This window comes from Crocodylus siamensis, chromosome 10 (genome assembly GCF_052110815.1).
Source record: "Crocodylus siamensis isolate JL-2025a chromosome 10, ASM5211081v1, whole genome shotgun sequence".
NCBI lineage: Eukaryota > Metazoa > Chordata > Crocodylia > Crocodylidae > Crocodylus > Crocodylus siamensis.
The window spans coordinates 69455600-69469671 of record NC_143404.1 but is presented as its reverse complement, the minus strand read 5'-3'; the positions used below and the strand labels follow the sequence as shown (position 1 = coordinate 69469671).

The 14072-nt window shown below is 43.2% G+C and overlaps 1 protein-coding gene across 2 annotated transcripts in view; it reads left to right on the top strand.

Annotated features, from left to right (window-relative positions):
- Nucleotides 1-14072, top strand: part of NKAIN4 (sodium/potassium transporting ATPase interacting 4) — a 73406-nt gene that overhangs the window by 26601 nt on the left and 32733 nt on the right. For both annotated transcript variants that reach the window (XM_090064920.1, XM_090064918.1), the window contains exons 2-3: nucleotides 10395-10532; nucleotides 13683-13763. In XM_090064920.1, the coding sequence (XP_089921046.1) occupies nucleotides 10395-10532; nucleotides 13683-13763 (219 nt within the window). The remainder of the gene's footprint in view (nucleotides 1-10394; nucleotides 10533-13682; nucleotides 13764-14072) is intronic.

Sequence of the window (14072 nt, the reverse complement as noted above, 5' to 3'; positions counted from 1 at the left end):
TGAATCTTTCAAAAACTGCTGTGAGCTTGTAATTCTTGCTTTATGAAAGTGCTGGAGGGGGTCCCCGTGCCTTGGCATTTGGTTGAGTGCATTTAGTTTCAGTTCCTGGCACCCTAAGAGCGTGGAGAAGCAGCTTGTGCACATCAAGCAAGTCCAGTGGTATTGGATTAAAGTGAAAACTTTGCTCGTGCTGTATTCAAGGACTCTAAATGAGGGGAGTACAGCATGTCTGCTCAGTCCTGGTCTTAACAAAGAGCAGGACACCCGCTTGCTTCAGCTGTATCTGAATCGTATTGTGATCAAGACCCCCAAGAATTACAGTCAGATCCAAACTGTTCCCGTGGCACACTTGTCTATTCACTCAACGTAATAGGAGATTCACCAAGAGACTTCTCGGGTCTAGTTTGTAGGGTGAGATTGCACCAGAGGACAGTTTCTCACTCTGTTCTCCATGATAGAGAAGTGCTGTGATGAATGCTGGGTATAAATAGTGCAACTTTCCCAAATGAAGTAGTTTTTTTTCTCTCCCTAACTCATCTGTGTTAGAAAGCTGCTTCATTGAACCATGACAAAGACCTGACCCGAGCACAGTAAAAAAAAGAGATCTTCTCTTTGCTGGGAGTTTTTAGTTAAAGTGTTCCTGTTTGTTATAGCATTCTTTTTTAATTGAAGTTTCATTTTGTGGCCGCTGTTCTTTAAATGATAATATTTAGTACCTATAAAAATGGTAATGGTAGCAACAATTAGCTCAAAAAAATGCTTAAATAGGAAGTTAGAGGTATGTTTGCATGCTATACCCACGTCTGCTGCAGCCCCAAGTTGGTTCCCTTAGCTCAAACATACATAGTTCCTGGTTTCCATAGGTCCTAGGTTTAGTCTCCAAAACTATCTCCCATTCAGGGCATTGTGTGTGTGTATATACAAGTACAATACAAATATTTCCCAAGCAGTCCCTGAGATAGGTTAGTCTTGCATAGATAATTTCATAATGACTAGCCCAAGACCACTGTCAAAGCTTGGTTTATAACTCTTGCAAAGCAATAAAGAAAAACCCTTTTGTAGTCGTTCCGGATGAGTGAGGGGAAGGCTGTAATGCTCTTTTCATGGGAAATTATTTTTTCCAATTAGAAAATTTAAATTCCTGCAGATATCGTTGCACAGCTCTGCCTCGTGTTCTTTATAGTGTTCAGATGGCCTCAAACAGGAGCAAATCTCCCTGAGGAAATGTCTGGGAAGTCCATGGCATATCATTAATATACTTGATTCAACAATCAAACCTGTGCCACTGTTGGTCCTTTATATTAAGGAACATACCCCTAATGCATACAGCTATCTGATAAGGGCAGGGATTGCATCCCTTGCGACTTGTGTAGCTCTCACAAACCAAAGAAACCTTTTTTTGCTTTTGGACCTGATACAAGAACAGTTGCATCTTTTTCACCTTAGTGGCTGTTCTGTCTGTCACAAGGGTGTCGATAAGACTTTGACCATAAGGGCAGGCAAGATATTTGGGAGCTAGTTGGCATAACGGGCTAAATACATTGAATTCCAGAAAGCTGGGTTCACATAGGGACTTGTGTCACTAATAAGTTGGGCAACTTCATCAGTGAATTTTTTTGTCTGCCTTGCAAAACCACTGGTGAATTTATTTGGGATAACACCAGTCTCTGAATGTGTCTACAAGCTTGTTAGGGTTTAGCTTCTGGCTGCTCTTAGACTCAAACCAGGCAGCCATCTGCACTGAAAATCCCTAAGCTCAGCCCCAGAGGGAAATGCAGCCCAAGCCTGGAAGATCACCTGAACTTCAAGGCATGAGGTCAAAGCTGCCCCTACTTGCCTCCTCGCTTAACCCTTCCTGCAGGGTGTTTGCAATTCACTAGTTGCTAGAGGCCCCCAGGAAATCCTCCAGAAGCAATCCCAAAATTCCTAAACTTTATTTTCACCCCTCTGCACTCCAGTTTCTATCTCTACTGCCCCGGATAAGAGCCGAGAAGAGAAGGTGGCAAACTGATTCCTAGAAGGTCTTCTCAGGGAACAGGAAATACAGCATGCAGCAACTGCAAAGTAAAATATAGTTAGGAAGAGGTGACTTGTGGCTCAGTTACTTAAGGGCAACCATCAGGGTTGGCCCTAAATATTAATGGAGAGATACCCTCCGTTTTATTGAAACACAGCATCGTCAGTGCTATACGAGCATTTGCGAACCAAAGCTTAGCCACATACATTCCTCCTAAATGGGAGCAGTTTATACAGTGTCTGCCTTTCTCTAGGTTGCTCTTTCAGGCCTGTATGTTCACAGACCCTATATTCACCCTAAAATTGGGAACAGCAACCAGGCTCCTTCCCAGTCGATATGCTCTGTGTGTACTGGTGTTTGTGTAACAGCTATATCCTCAGCTAAAACACGTGGATTCAGTCTCATGACATACAAAATTACAGTGTTTCTCAAGCAAGAGGCTGAATGAGTTATGATCGAAGCACAAAAAATTGGGATTCCACCGAACTTGAGTCCCAGCTTCATCTCATTTGTTTACCGAGGGCTGAGCACAGCACACGGGTGACAGCACAGACATGTGGGGCTGAATACTGTACTGCATGCAAACATATCCTTACCTCCCGGAGGGTTTTCTGGAAGGGGCCAGCGGCACACTGCACAGGGATGAGGCCTTAGGATGAGCGTGGGGCTGTCAACTTGAAGCATGATCCCGTGGGTGGAAGATCCTTAGCAGAGCTGAATCAGAGCAAAGGGAATGACTAGGGTGTGGAAAATACGCACACAGTTGTTTAATAGATGGTTGCTTAGTTGCAGCTACTTGCCCTTTCGAGCCCCTAGCGTGACCCAGACTTAGTTTGGCAGCATTCATAATTAGAAGACTTAAGATATGACATTTGAGCTGAACCCTTCCAGGCCCTTTAATACTTGTATGAGCTGGGATGTAATGATCCTGAGGTGGATAAACAGCTCCATGGGAGCGAACAGACCAAACTTAATAAAGAATGGTGTTTATTTTATTAAATGGCTATGCTGACCAAACACATCTTGGAGACAAAGTGACAAACAGAAGGTTCCCATTCAATTAGTCTCTTGACCTCCGCGGCTCAGGGAGGGATGCTGGGAAAGGAGCTCTGGATCACAAGGCCCCAAGGAAGGTTTCCTTGACGACACTTAGTGAAGAAAAATGGGATTTCATGTATGTAGTTGCATATTAGGCTGCAAGATGCTGACTTGGGAAGCTTAGCCCCTGACAGAATTGAGCCCTCACCATGTAAAGTGGCCAGTGGAAAAAAAAAACCCCAACTATTCTTTTTCTAATAAAATTAATTATTGAGTTTCTTTTTTTTTTATGTGTGAAGGCAAATTTACTGAAGAAGAGAGTGGATGTATAGTTTAAACAAATAACCCCATTATCCACAGAATCCAACTTGTCCCCACTGCAATCCACCGCTAGACAAATGGAGCATAATTTTCTGCTCACTAATAATGGATTTTTTTCCCATCATGCTTAGGCTTGGCATGAATTATTTAGGCTTAGAGTTGTTTTCAACAGTTTCAAAGAGAAGGAAGTAAAAAAAAACCCAAGTCATTCTAGCTGCGAAACAGATGGCCAATATTGCCAAACCTGAATGATAAGCCAGGCTCTGAAAATCAGTGTTTTAACCATCAAATAATATTTGGGTTGGTTTTTGGGTTTTTTTATTTCTGACATTTGAACTATCAGTCTTATGTTTTTAGCTTCTTCTTTTTTCAACTTCTAGGGCTCAGAGCCCCATTTTTAAAAACATAAATTGGAATTCTCTCAAAATCACAAGACTCCAGGAGCTGGGACTTAAAGGAAAGGCACAGTATTATCAGAGCTGCCCAAACTTTGCACAGAGCTTGACCTTGCAACCTTTTCTAGGCCAAAAACATCGACTCCTCCTCTTTCCTCTCCCTCCCCATGAGGTTCTTGACAATTTTGCCTAAGAACTGCAATCTCGGGGTCCTACCGAGGCCTCCTTCTATGGCAGTTCTTGCAGCTTTCAAGTTGGTTGAGACTTGCAACAATGGTCAAAGCAATGAACAGTCTTGTAAACCCTGAAGCCGGTTGGCATAAAACCAAAAGCCAGATGAGTGAACCAGGAATCGGCCAGATGGCCCTGGAAATAAGTCATAGAAATGAGGGGGTGATTGAATAAGTGGCTCTGACTGGATCTCTCCCAAGTTAGACCAAAGAGAGAGTATTTCTCAAGTCAAAAACACAGTCTATTTTAAACTGTAGGCACACAGTTCCTCGGGGATCCTGGGCAGGTTTTAGCTGGCTGAAAGGGGCCAGACTGCTCCTTCCCATCTGCTCCTCTTCCTCAGTTGCTGCAACTTATATTTCAGTACCGAAAATTAAAAAACAAAACAAAACATAGACACATTTACTTGTTAAAGCTGAGCTTAAAACGTGTGAGATCAGCTTTCCTGATCTGAGAGTGCAGGGTGGGGGTGTACACGCGTGTCAAACTATGCCTGCATAAACTGCCATATACCCAAATCCTGGGTCCTTCTCTAGTCCCCGGCACAATCAGTTCAGCATCTTCCAGATGCTGATCATTTCTTCTTTTTAATTTTTTTCCAAGTGACTTCTGAAATGCAGCAAAAGACAGAGACCTGAAGCAAATAAGATTAGGGAGGGTTAAAAGCTAAATAAATTACCATGAATCAATCTAATTGCTAACATGGCCTTCATAGCAGGATAAAAGTGATGTGGAGTTAAAGGACTGCAGGTGACCTCAGACCTCTCCATTAGGCTCCTCCCTACAACACCTTTGCTTTTGGGGCTGGTGAGATGGGGCTCATCAGGGAAGACTCCCAGGAGGCAGAAGCATGGAGGAGGGGAGTCGGGAGCTAGGACTGGGAGTATTCTGCGGTGGCTTCAGAGCCGAGAGAAACCCGATTGAGCAGGAGCCTCCCTGTCTGTTCAAAAGCCGAGAAAAGCATAGTCAGAAGGGAAAAATCACACAAAGAAGAGCATATAGACGGGGGGGGGGCAACCTTTAGGTATAAACACCTGGACCCTAGAAGTATGTGAGCAAGGTGCAGTTGTTCTGTGCCCTCCCGCCCCCGCCACTTCCCCTGCCCTCGCTCATACACTTTTGTTCGATGCTGTCATTTTTTTCCAAATCCCTAAGGATCTGGGTCAGATAGTCCCATGGCTGTTCAGGCATTTCTCCATTATACAAATGTGTGTCAATCTCTGGGGTGGGTTCCCCGCCCCCGTACAATTAGCTGTGACACTAATGAGACTGGCACGCAGAAGGGCCTCTTCTTGAAAAGGGCAACAAGTAGAGCTCATCAAAGCTGTTCCTCTAAAACTTTTTTTGGACAAGAATATCCCCTTGTCTGAGCAAATCACTTTCATAAAAAGCTTCTTTTTTGGGTGGGGCGGGGGTTGCCCCAGATGTTCTGCTTTTTTAAGTACAACCCTGGAAATGTCAAAATGCTGGGGTTTTGTTGTTTAAATTTTTGCCTCTCTCTGCCACCACTTTTCTTTATTTTTTGCCATAAAATGTAACATAAAGAAGGATACCGTGATTGCAGGGGTTTCCGGATTTCCCCCACTCCCCAACCACTTACATTGCTTCTGTTGTCTATTCTGTAACTCTTTCAAACTTCCTTGGGTTTCCATCGGATAGAAATAGCAACAGAAAAATGAAAAGGAAATGAAAACAAGAACCTTAAATGAATATTCCCTGGTTTATTTCACTAAGTAGAAAAAGAGGAAATGAAAAGATGACCCCACTCCCAGGAAAAGAATTGCTACCAAAATTTTCCAGGAATTACAAATTATTTTGGAAAATAATTTCCAAAATTAAAGAATTAATTTTGTGTTTTTAACCCTCGGCAATGAGAAGTTCAACACTCTGAGACACTTTTGCAAAAATCATTTTTTCTATTTTTCATCCAGCGTTATTGATGAGGCTCATCCTCCATTTTAGCTACAACACCCTTCTCTAGTAACACTTCAGTACCACTGGATGATAGGCATCTCCATATTGTGCAAGCTCCTGCTCACAACTTGGGAAGAGGAAGCTTGCTACATGCAAGTTGTATGATTGACCTTAATTCATACAAATTAGACATCTTATACTGCCTTCCCTATCACTACCAGCTGTATAAATGAAGTATGGCCCAAAAGAGAGTTTTGTGGCTGGTTTCATTTGCCTAACAAATACTTCACATGATTATTGCTCCTCCAGTTTCACTCACGTCAGCAGAACAGTAGCTTATTTCATAAGAGGAAGGTCAATAACAACTGTTCAGATTTTAGCACTGTAACAAATCAGTTGAAGGAAACAGCTTTTTCTTTTTCATTTAATATTAAAAAATGAAAGGAAGAATGCTTTATGGGTTAGAGAACTAAGAACGGGGAAAGCAGGCCTTTTCATAATGGAAATACTCTTGAAAAGTAAGATTCTTCTCTCTGTGATGGAAAGGTCCTATCAAATTTGAAAGGAATGAAAAACATGCAGCTCTGTATAGTTTCCATTTAAAATTGTTCCTTAGAATATAATGAAATAAATGTCTCTAAAGGAATCTTACTGGCTATTTTATAGGATGCTAGGATTAAATTGTCTCCTGCCCAGGGGTGGGCAAAATGCTGCCTGTAGGCCGGATGCGGCCCACCAAGCCATTCTATCTGGCTCACAGGGCCCCTAAAAATTTTAGAAAATTAATATTTATCTGCCCCTGGCTGCCTGTCATGCGCCCCTTAATGGCTTGCCAAAACTCAGTAAGTGGCCCTCTGCCCAAAATAATTGCCCACCCCTGCTCTAGCCCAATCAGATGGGTTAATGTTGAATAGAAAGACTACGTTTCCCTTATTCCAGAGGAGTTTTCCACAAGAGCTAGTACTCTTAGGCACAAATTTGGAATAGGTTCTATGCAAAGGCTGGATTCCTGGGAAGGAGGTGTCCACATGTGTATGTGCACAACTCCATACCTCTTCACCCCTGCTGCTAGTTGCTGGCCGAACTCACGGACTCATCACGGGATGCTAATGGATGTAGTTCCATTTTCCTGCTTTCATGCCTTGTTGCCCAACCACATATTGAGTCCAGATTTACACAAGCTTAGCTCAGTTTATCTACTAACCTTGGCAGAGTTTAATGGTTGTACCCGTCACACAGAGTTGTAGTCCAGTGAATTACATGGCTGTTTATCTATTCTGTTCTAAGCAAATATTTTGTTACTTGTCCAAAATCCTTGGGTAGGATTAAGAAACATCCCTGATGTTGCTTGGGGATTCATTTCACTCAGCTGTATTGCAGCATAAATACTTACTGATTGAACAATATTAACAATAACAGTAAAACTTTGCATTGACAGCACATGGAGTCTTTCATCTGGAGTGGCCTTACAGAATATTTATTTTACAGGGAAGGAAAGAGCCACAGGAATGAAGTAACTTACCTAATACTCACTGTTTTTATTGTCATGAGAGAGCAGAACCCATTCACCTGTCTCCTGCTCATACCATAGTCTGTTATGCCAACTCCTAGGACCATGAAATGCTTCTTAAATAGGCAGGGAGGGCCAAAAGAAATTGGCTAAAGAAACTATCATCCATTGTGGGAATCAAGAGAGGCGAATTAAAAAACGGAAAAGAAAAAACCCAGAAATTAAATGGGCTGAAAGTTCTCAAAGTTCATTAGTAAAGTGCAGATCCCAAAGGAAGAGCCAGGGAGGAAGGTAACTGAGTGGGCAAAGGAGAGAGCAGTCTGGGAAAGGGATGTGTGAAACAGATTATAATTCCTAAGATCAGAGGGAGAAAGCCTGCCTGGATAGGCACTACAAAATTCAATGAGTGCAATGAATTGACTTATAAGACCTATGTACATGCCACGATTTTTCCCCTTTTATGCACTGCAACTGCATGTCTGTTTGCATGAGCAGGATTTCCCATAGATACTATTGGCAAATCCCTGAACTGATGCCAACAGCAGCCCAGGGACAGAGAAAAGGTACCTCTGCTGTTTCAAGTTTGCTGGGGCTGCATCAGGCCTGATTACAGGGACATTACAGCTGCTCAGAGTTGCCAGCATATAACACCTTAGACACTCTGTCCCTTCCTCCTTGTCTACCATGCTGTGTCTTTTCTGCAGCAGACATGTTGATGCTACAGCTCATGCAGACAGTGTCTTGGACACAGCTCTGTTCTTTCACACAACTGTAAATCTGACCTAAACTATTGAGATGATTTGTCTGATAGGGGCAACAGAGAGTTCATTGTTCCTGGCCCCTATGAATCAAAGTACCCAACAAAAGTCATTGCTAGGAGATGCTGAAGTCCTGTTAGTGTCACACGAACCCATCAGCAGAGGTTCTTTTACGAACAAGCAGCGCTTCTTTGAACTGGCAACATATGATTTTGACAATACAGGAACCATCATTTATGGCAATAAAGCCGTGCTGGTTAAGATACAGATCTACCCATTCCTTTCTGGGGCTGGAGGCAAGAGGCATCGCTGAATGTTTCATCTTCATACAGCTGCCGTGGGGCGTTATCTCTCCACACCATACAACCCATTGTGTCTCCTTGGATAACGGGCTTAATGCTGTACTGTGGGGCTGTCTCTCTGTGGTCCGTATTTGGGTGCAAATGTAACACAGCAAGCCAATTAAATGCCTGATTGGATGAAGCAGTCACAGTCAAGTGACCTGTGGCCAGCCAATCAGGATTCAGGATTGCTACATGTTATTATGGTATGTGCGTTAATCCCCTACGAGAAGACTAAGCATTTAACCTATTGCTGCTGGTTCTGTTGAGATATAGAAAATCTTTTGCGCTCTGGGGAGGATTCCAAATTGAACTGTGAAATGGGTAATATTCTCCCCGTTCCCATTTCAAAGGCTCAGCCTGTTGGCAGAGATGCTGCTTATACCCTGTAACACGTTTTGCAGCTGCTTCCCCTCTGTTCATATAGATCAAAATATGAGCGTGTGTTACTTCAAATGGAGGATTAACTTGTTTTGGAGAATACAGCTCGATTTGGAGGCTGCCTTCCCCTCCCCCTCCCCCTACACCTCTTCTCCGGTGCAGAAAGCAGTCACTAAGGACAAACAGCTTAGCAGCAACACTTTTTTGATCCCCTTTAACCAGAAACCTGTTTACCTCTTTAAAGTATAGATTTGGCTGAACTCCCTTCAGTCTTCCAAGACAGTGGTTTCTGCAAAGAGAACTAAGTCCACTGGCAATATATCTGCACACTCTTCCTTTTGGATATACTTCCATTTCTGACATAGTCCCAGTCAAAGGGAAGCATGAAGGTGATTTCCCCACTCTGTCACCCAGGGAAGAGGAGGAGGAATAGCAATCATCTGATAGCAGAGGCATTCCTCCTCATGCTGCTTCACTGGGGCATGGAACTAGCTCAGAAGGATGCAGGGAGCATCTTTAAATGCTTTAAGCCGCTGCGAAAAATCTTCCGCTAAGCATACAGGGCAGACCTAGAGAAAGATGCCTCATTTGAGATGTAACAGCTCTAAGTGGACTAAGATCATCCACCGGAAGTATTTAGGGTATGTACTATATATCTTAATAGAAAGACAGAGTTCCTTTGGATGTTCAGATCTATCTTCTGCACTTGCACGATGCCCCTGGGTAAAAGTAGCTATTATGCTAAAGTTAATATTGGCTATTGCTGGTAAGTTTTTATTGCATTTTTTAAGGCAAAAATAAACGAGTTGTGCTAATGCAATCAATTAGTATGCTAATTAGTATTTTTGAATTCTCAGGCTGTAAGGGAAATGTGGTTAACTCTACCTTATCTCCCTGCTCACTGAAAGATTTGATGCTCACATATATTTGAGATGGAAAAATGCTTGTTATGAAAAAGTAGGTTCCAGGAAGACGGGGGAGGCACTGTCCTACCCCCCCCCTTCCTGTTGTTTGGCCAATGAATATTTTATTTTAAGGCCTAGTGGGATGTTGAAGGTTGGTGTGAAACTTCACATCTAACTTACAAACACAGCTGTATGTACCATTGCAGCAATTCAGTGCTCAAATGGCCGTTTGCAAGTCTAGGTGCAATCATTTATTCCATCCAACACAAATGTGAGTGTATTTTTGAATGCAGCTTCCTGAAAAAAAATATGGATGTAAAGCTCTAACATTAATATATTTTATCAGCATCAAAAAGATCTCATTTTGCTGCATCATGCTTCTCCTGGAAAACTGTGTTTTCTGAGGGGGTGGGATGGCTTGGGGGCCTATGCAATGCAACTAGATGTGGCTAAATTTGATATACGCTTCTAGTGAAGAACTGATCCTAGCAACAGCAGAGACACTTGAGCTGATGAAGTGACTCTGAACTTAAACATCGTGAGCCTTGTAACAAGTCTTGAAATTATAATTCCTCTCTTCCAGCTTGCTGCATTAGAGAGACAAGTATTTGATTTCCTGGGATATCAATGGGCTCCTATTCTAGCCAATTTTCTCCACATCATCATTGTTATCCTTGGCCTCTTCGGTACTATCCAGTACAGGCCACGCTACATAGTGGTGGTAAGTATTATTCAAGTTTTTTCTTCTATATTTACCCAGGATGGGGTTAATAGAGTGGAATAAGCCTGTTCATGCACCAATATTATTTACATGTAGCTGGCTGGGCTATATTTAAAGATTCGTTTTACTTTTTCATACCATTTACTCGGTACTTTCAGAGGAAATGAGATTATATTTATTATTTGTACTACAGTATTATCTAGTGGCCAAAACTGAGACTGGAGTCCCACCATACAAAGCACCATACAAATATATAATGAGCAACAATTCCTTCTTCCAAGAGTTAACCATATCAACACACAGAGGGGTTGGAGAAAGGAAATTCTATTATCTCCATTTCACAGAGGAGAAAATTACAGCACGGAATAATTAAGTAACTAATGTCACATAGCAATGGTGAGTGAGAGCGCTGAAAGATGAACCCAGTCTCCTGCATCCCAATGCAGTATCTTAACCATAATATCTTTTCTCTCTAAGGAAATGTTCAAGTTTCAAGGACATGAAACTTAACCTCCAGCTTTTAGTTCTGGTGAAAGATGCCAGAAAGACAGCCTTAGTGTTTGAGGTCTGCTATTTATCTCCACACTTGGTAGAGTTTTGGCAGCAGTAGTGCAAACCTCAACATCTGGAGGGGAGAGACTGGTCTGTTCCCCACAGCCTCCCTGCTGAGATTGCTAACAGCTAGCTGGACTCAAGTGCGTGAGCTAGGAATCCACTCCCAATTGCACAGGACCCATCCATCAATTCACAAAGGCTCTCAGATGATGACAGTCTGTCAGCTGTATTGAACCAGGTTGGATTTGACCAGTACAGACCTCATTTTATCCAATTTTCTATTATTACTCCCCTGAGCTGTCTTATTTCTCCAGTTTCCTTTTTTTTTCAACCTCCCTCTGCTGTAAGGAAGTCTGAACGCTCTGGGTTGATTGTAGATCTACATGTCACACTCGGCCTGGACTATAATAGCACTTGCGCTATTTGTTTCGTGCATTCATCTTTTGCATACATCTTGATCAAACACAGCATGCTACGATGAGACAGCAACAGTAAAAAACCTCTTTAGGAAGACCCATTATTACTGTTGATAAAGTTATCTCTGATAACAGCCATTCCCTATAGCACGTCTCCGCTCTAGGCACATAGTGTATCCACACTGTACAGAGGAGGAAAACTGGTATCGAGCAGTTAAGGTTTATATAGCAAAGGGGTGGCAGAGTTGGAGATAGATCTTCCAGCTCCCATGCTGCATTAACTATGCTAGTAAATCAGATGCCAAGGCCAATGACTTTTGGCTCTTTTTCTAAGCCTGAAACATCCACGATTCAGTTTTCCATTACATTTTCTCTTTCTGTTCACTGTTGATTATACTTCATTTGCAACTGAAATTCACTTCTTTATTTTTGCAAGCAGACGTTCAGAAATATTTTCAAATACTTAAAATCTGGTCCTGCCAGCCATCACCCCTGACTGCAAGCTCTAGTGCCTTAAAATTGACCTCAGCTCTATCTGATTCACATTTCCCTTCAGCTCAGGCTTTTTGCTGCCAATTATTAAGCAGATAAAACTCTCAGTGACAGGGACTATTGCTTAAATAATAAACTTCTGCCAACTGTCAGGTTTTTTGGCAGGAGAGGGCTTCCCACCACCTTAATCTATGGCAGCTGGTGGTGTGGAAATCAGGGTGTAACTCTGGCACTGTCTGACAACTTACTGGCATTATACTCAGGCCCCTCAGCCCTAATGCATGCCAGGAATACTACATGTTGGTGTGGGTGGAAGACAATTAAGCATTGGAATAGAAACACCCACAGGTTGTGATATTCAGAGTGTCACAGGCAATATTTGGGGGGGAATTCAAGACTTGTCTATGGCAGTTCTACTTACTCCTTTTTTCAGGATTTTTACAGCGTTCAGCCTTCACGCAAACAAAACCGAATCAAATAACAAACTTCTCAGTACATGGGAGAAAAAAAGTGTCATGGCCCAGCTTTGTATTTCAGAAACGGTAGCTGAAGGCCTTCCCCTGCGTCAGAGGAGGGAGGAAGCCTATACAGCAGGGCTTTTCAAGCAGAAGTCATTAGGACAGGTACCGGGGGTTCATTAACCAACATTTCTGTTTCACACACCTGAGACTAGCTCTTCCCATCCCTCTGGAGTGGCTGGTTCTGCTGCTCTAATTCCTCCGAGCCTCCAGCCCCATATTGCTAAATGCTGATCTCCAGGGAAATGGCCTCCATTTGATGATTTAATTTGTATGCTATTAAACATATGCGTTCATATACACACGTTCACATGCACACACACACCATTCATCTCTCCATAGTGCTCTACCAAGGAGCAGGTTACAGGCTTTGGAAACAAAGCTCCCAACCCCTTTTTTTCCAGAATTTAGGAATCATAGGAAAGTAGAGCTGGAAGGGACCTGTCTAGTTCAGCTCTCTGCTCAAGGCAGGATCATCCCTAACTAAACCCTCCCAAGCAAGTGTCTGTCCAACCTGCTTTTGAATTTCAGAGCTCATTTGTCTCCTGATGGTATTTTTGAATGGGCTAGCCAGAGGTCAAACGAAGCGGCAAGGAGCCTCTGTGCCTCCCATTTTTTCTCCTTGCTCTGTCCTCAAGGACCTTGCATCTCAAGCATTCAGCTCCTAAACAGAAGCCCCTGTCTTTCAAGCTGGGAATGAACAGATGTGCCTCCCATCAGTGTGTTATCTCTAATTATTAGAGCTGCTCAAGACTGGGATACAACCCAGCCGTGGCCTCACTATCTGAACACCAAGCTCCCTGCTCCTGCAAACGCTGCTGGCGTGGGAGGATGGCCTGCTGTCCTTTGACTGAATCAGTCAGCTGTTGCACAGGCAGTTACAAAAGTGAGCAGGGTTTTCTGGTGGTGCTGAGTGACCCTCTCCTGATGGACACAGGCCTGGCCCTCACCCTTCAGCGAACCACCCCGCAGAGCAGAACAGACAGCACCCATGAGCCCTGCTTTGGGAAGCTGGATCGGAGTGCCGTAATCACGAGAGACCTGTAGGTGCATTAAAACCCAGAGAAATGCCCAAGGAACAGGAAGGGAGCGTGGTGATGACGTGAAGCATTTAACTCTCTCCTGCTGTACTTGCATCTCTTAAGTGATGTTGACATCTCCCTTCCTAGTATGCCATCTGGACTGCCGTTTGGGTCACCTGGAATATCTTCATCATCTGCTTCTACTTGGAAGTGGGAGGACTTTCAAAGGTAAGTAGGGATGTGATCAGACAGCAATGTTTCCATCAAAGGAGATGGAAGGAGGAGGGCAGGGGAAGGGGAAGAGGGACTGCAAAGAAGAAATATGCCTGATGTCTTTGAGATTAAAGAGGAAAGCAAGCTACTTTCTGCATCAGCTGAACACTGATGTTCGGCGGCTACCATGGGGGCTATGTGGAGGCATGTTGCAAGCTTTCTGAAGAACAGGGAGCCCTTAGCATAGGTGTTAGTGGCAGCCTGATTTCCAGGGCCCCCTCTCCATGGAAGTAAAAGGTGTTTCAAGAAGAAAAACAGAAAGTG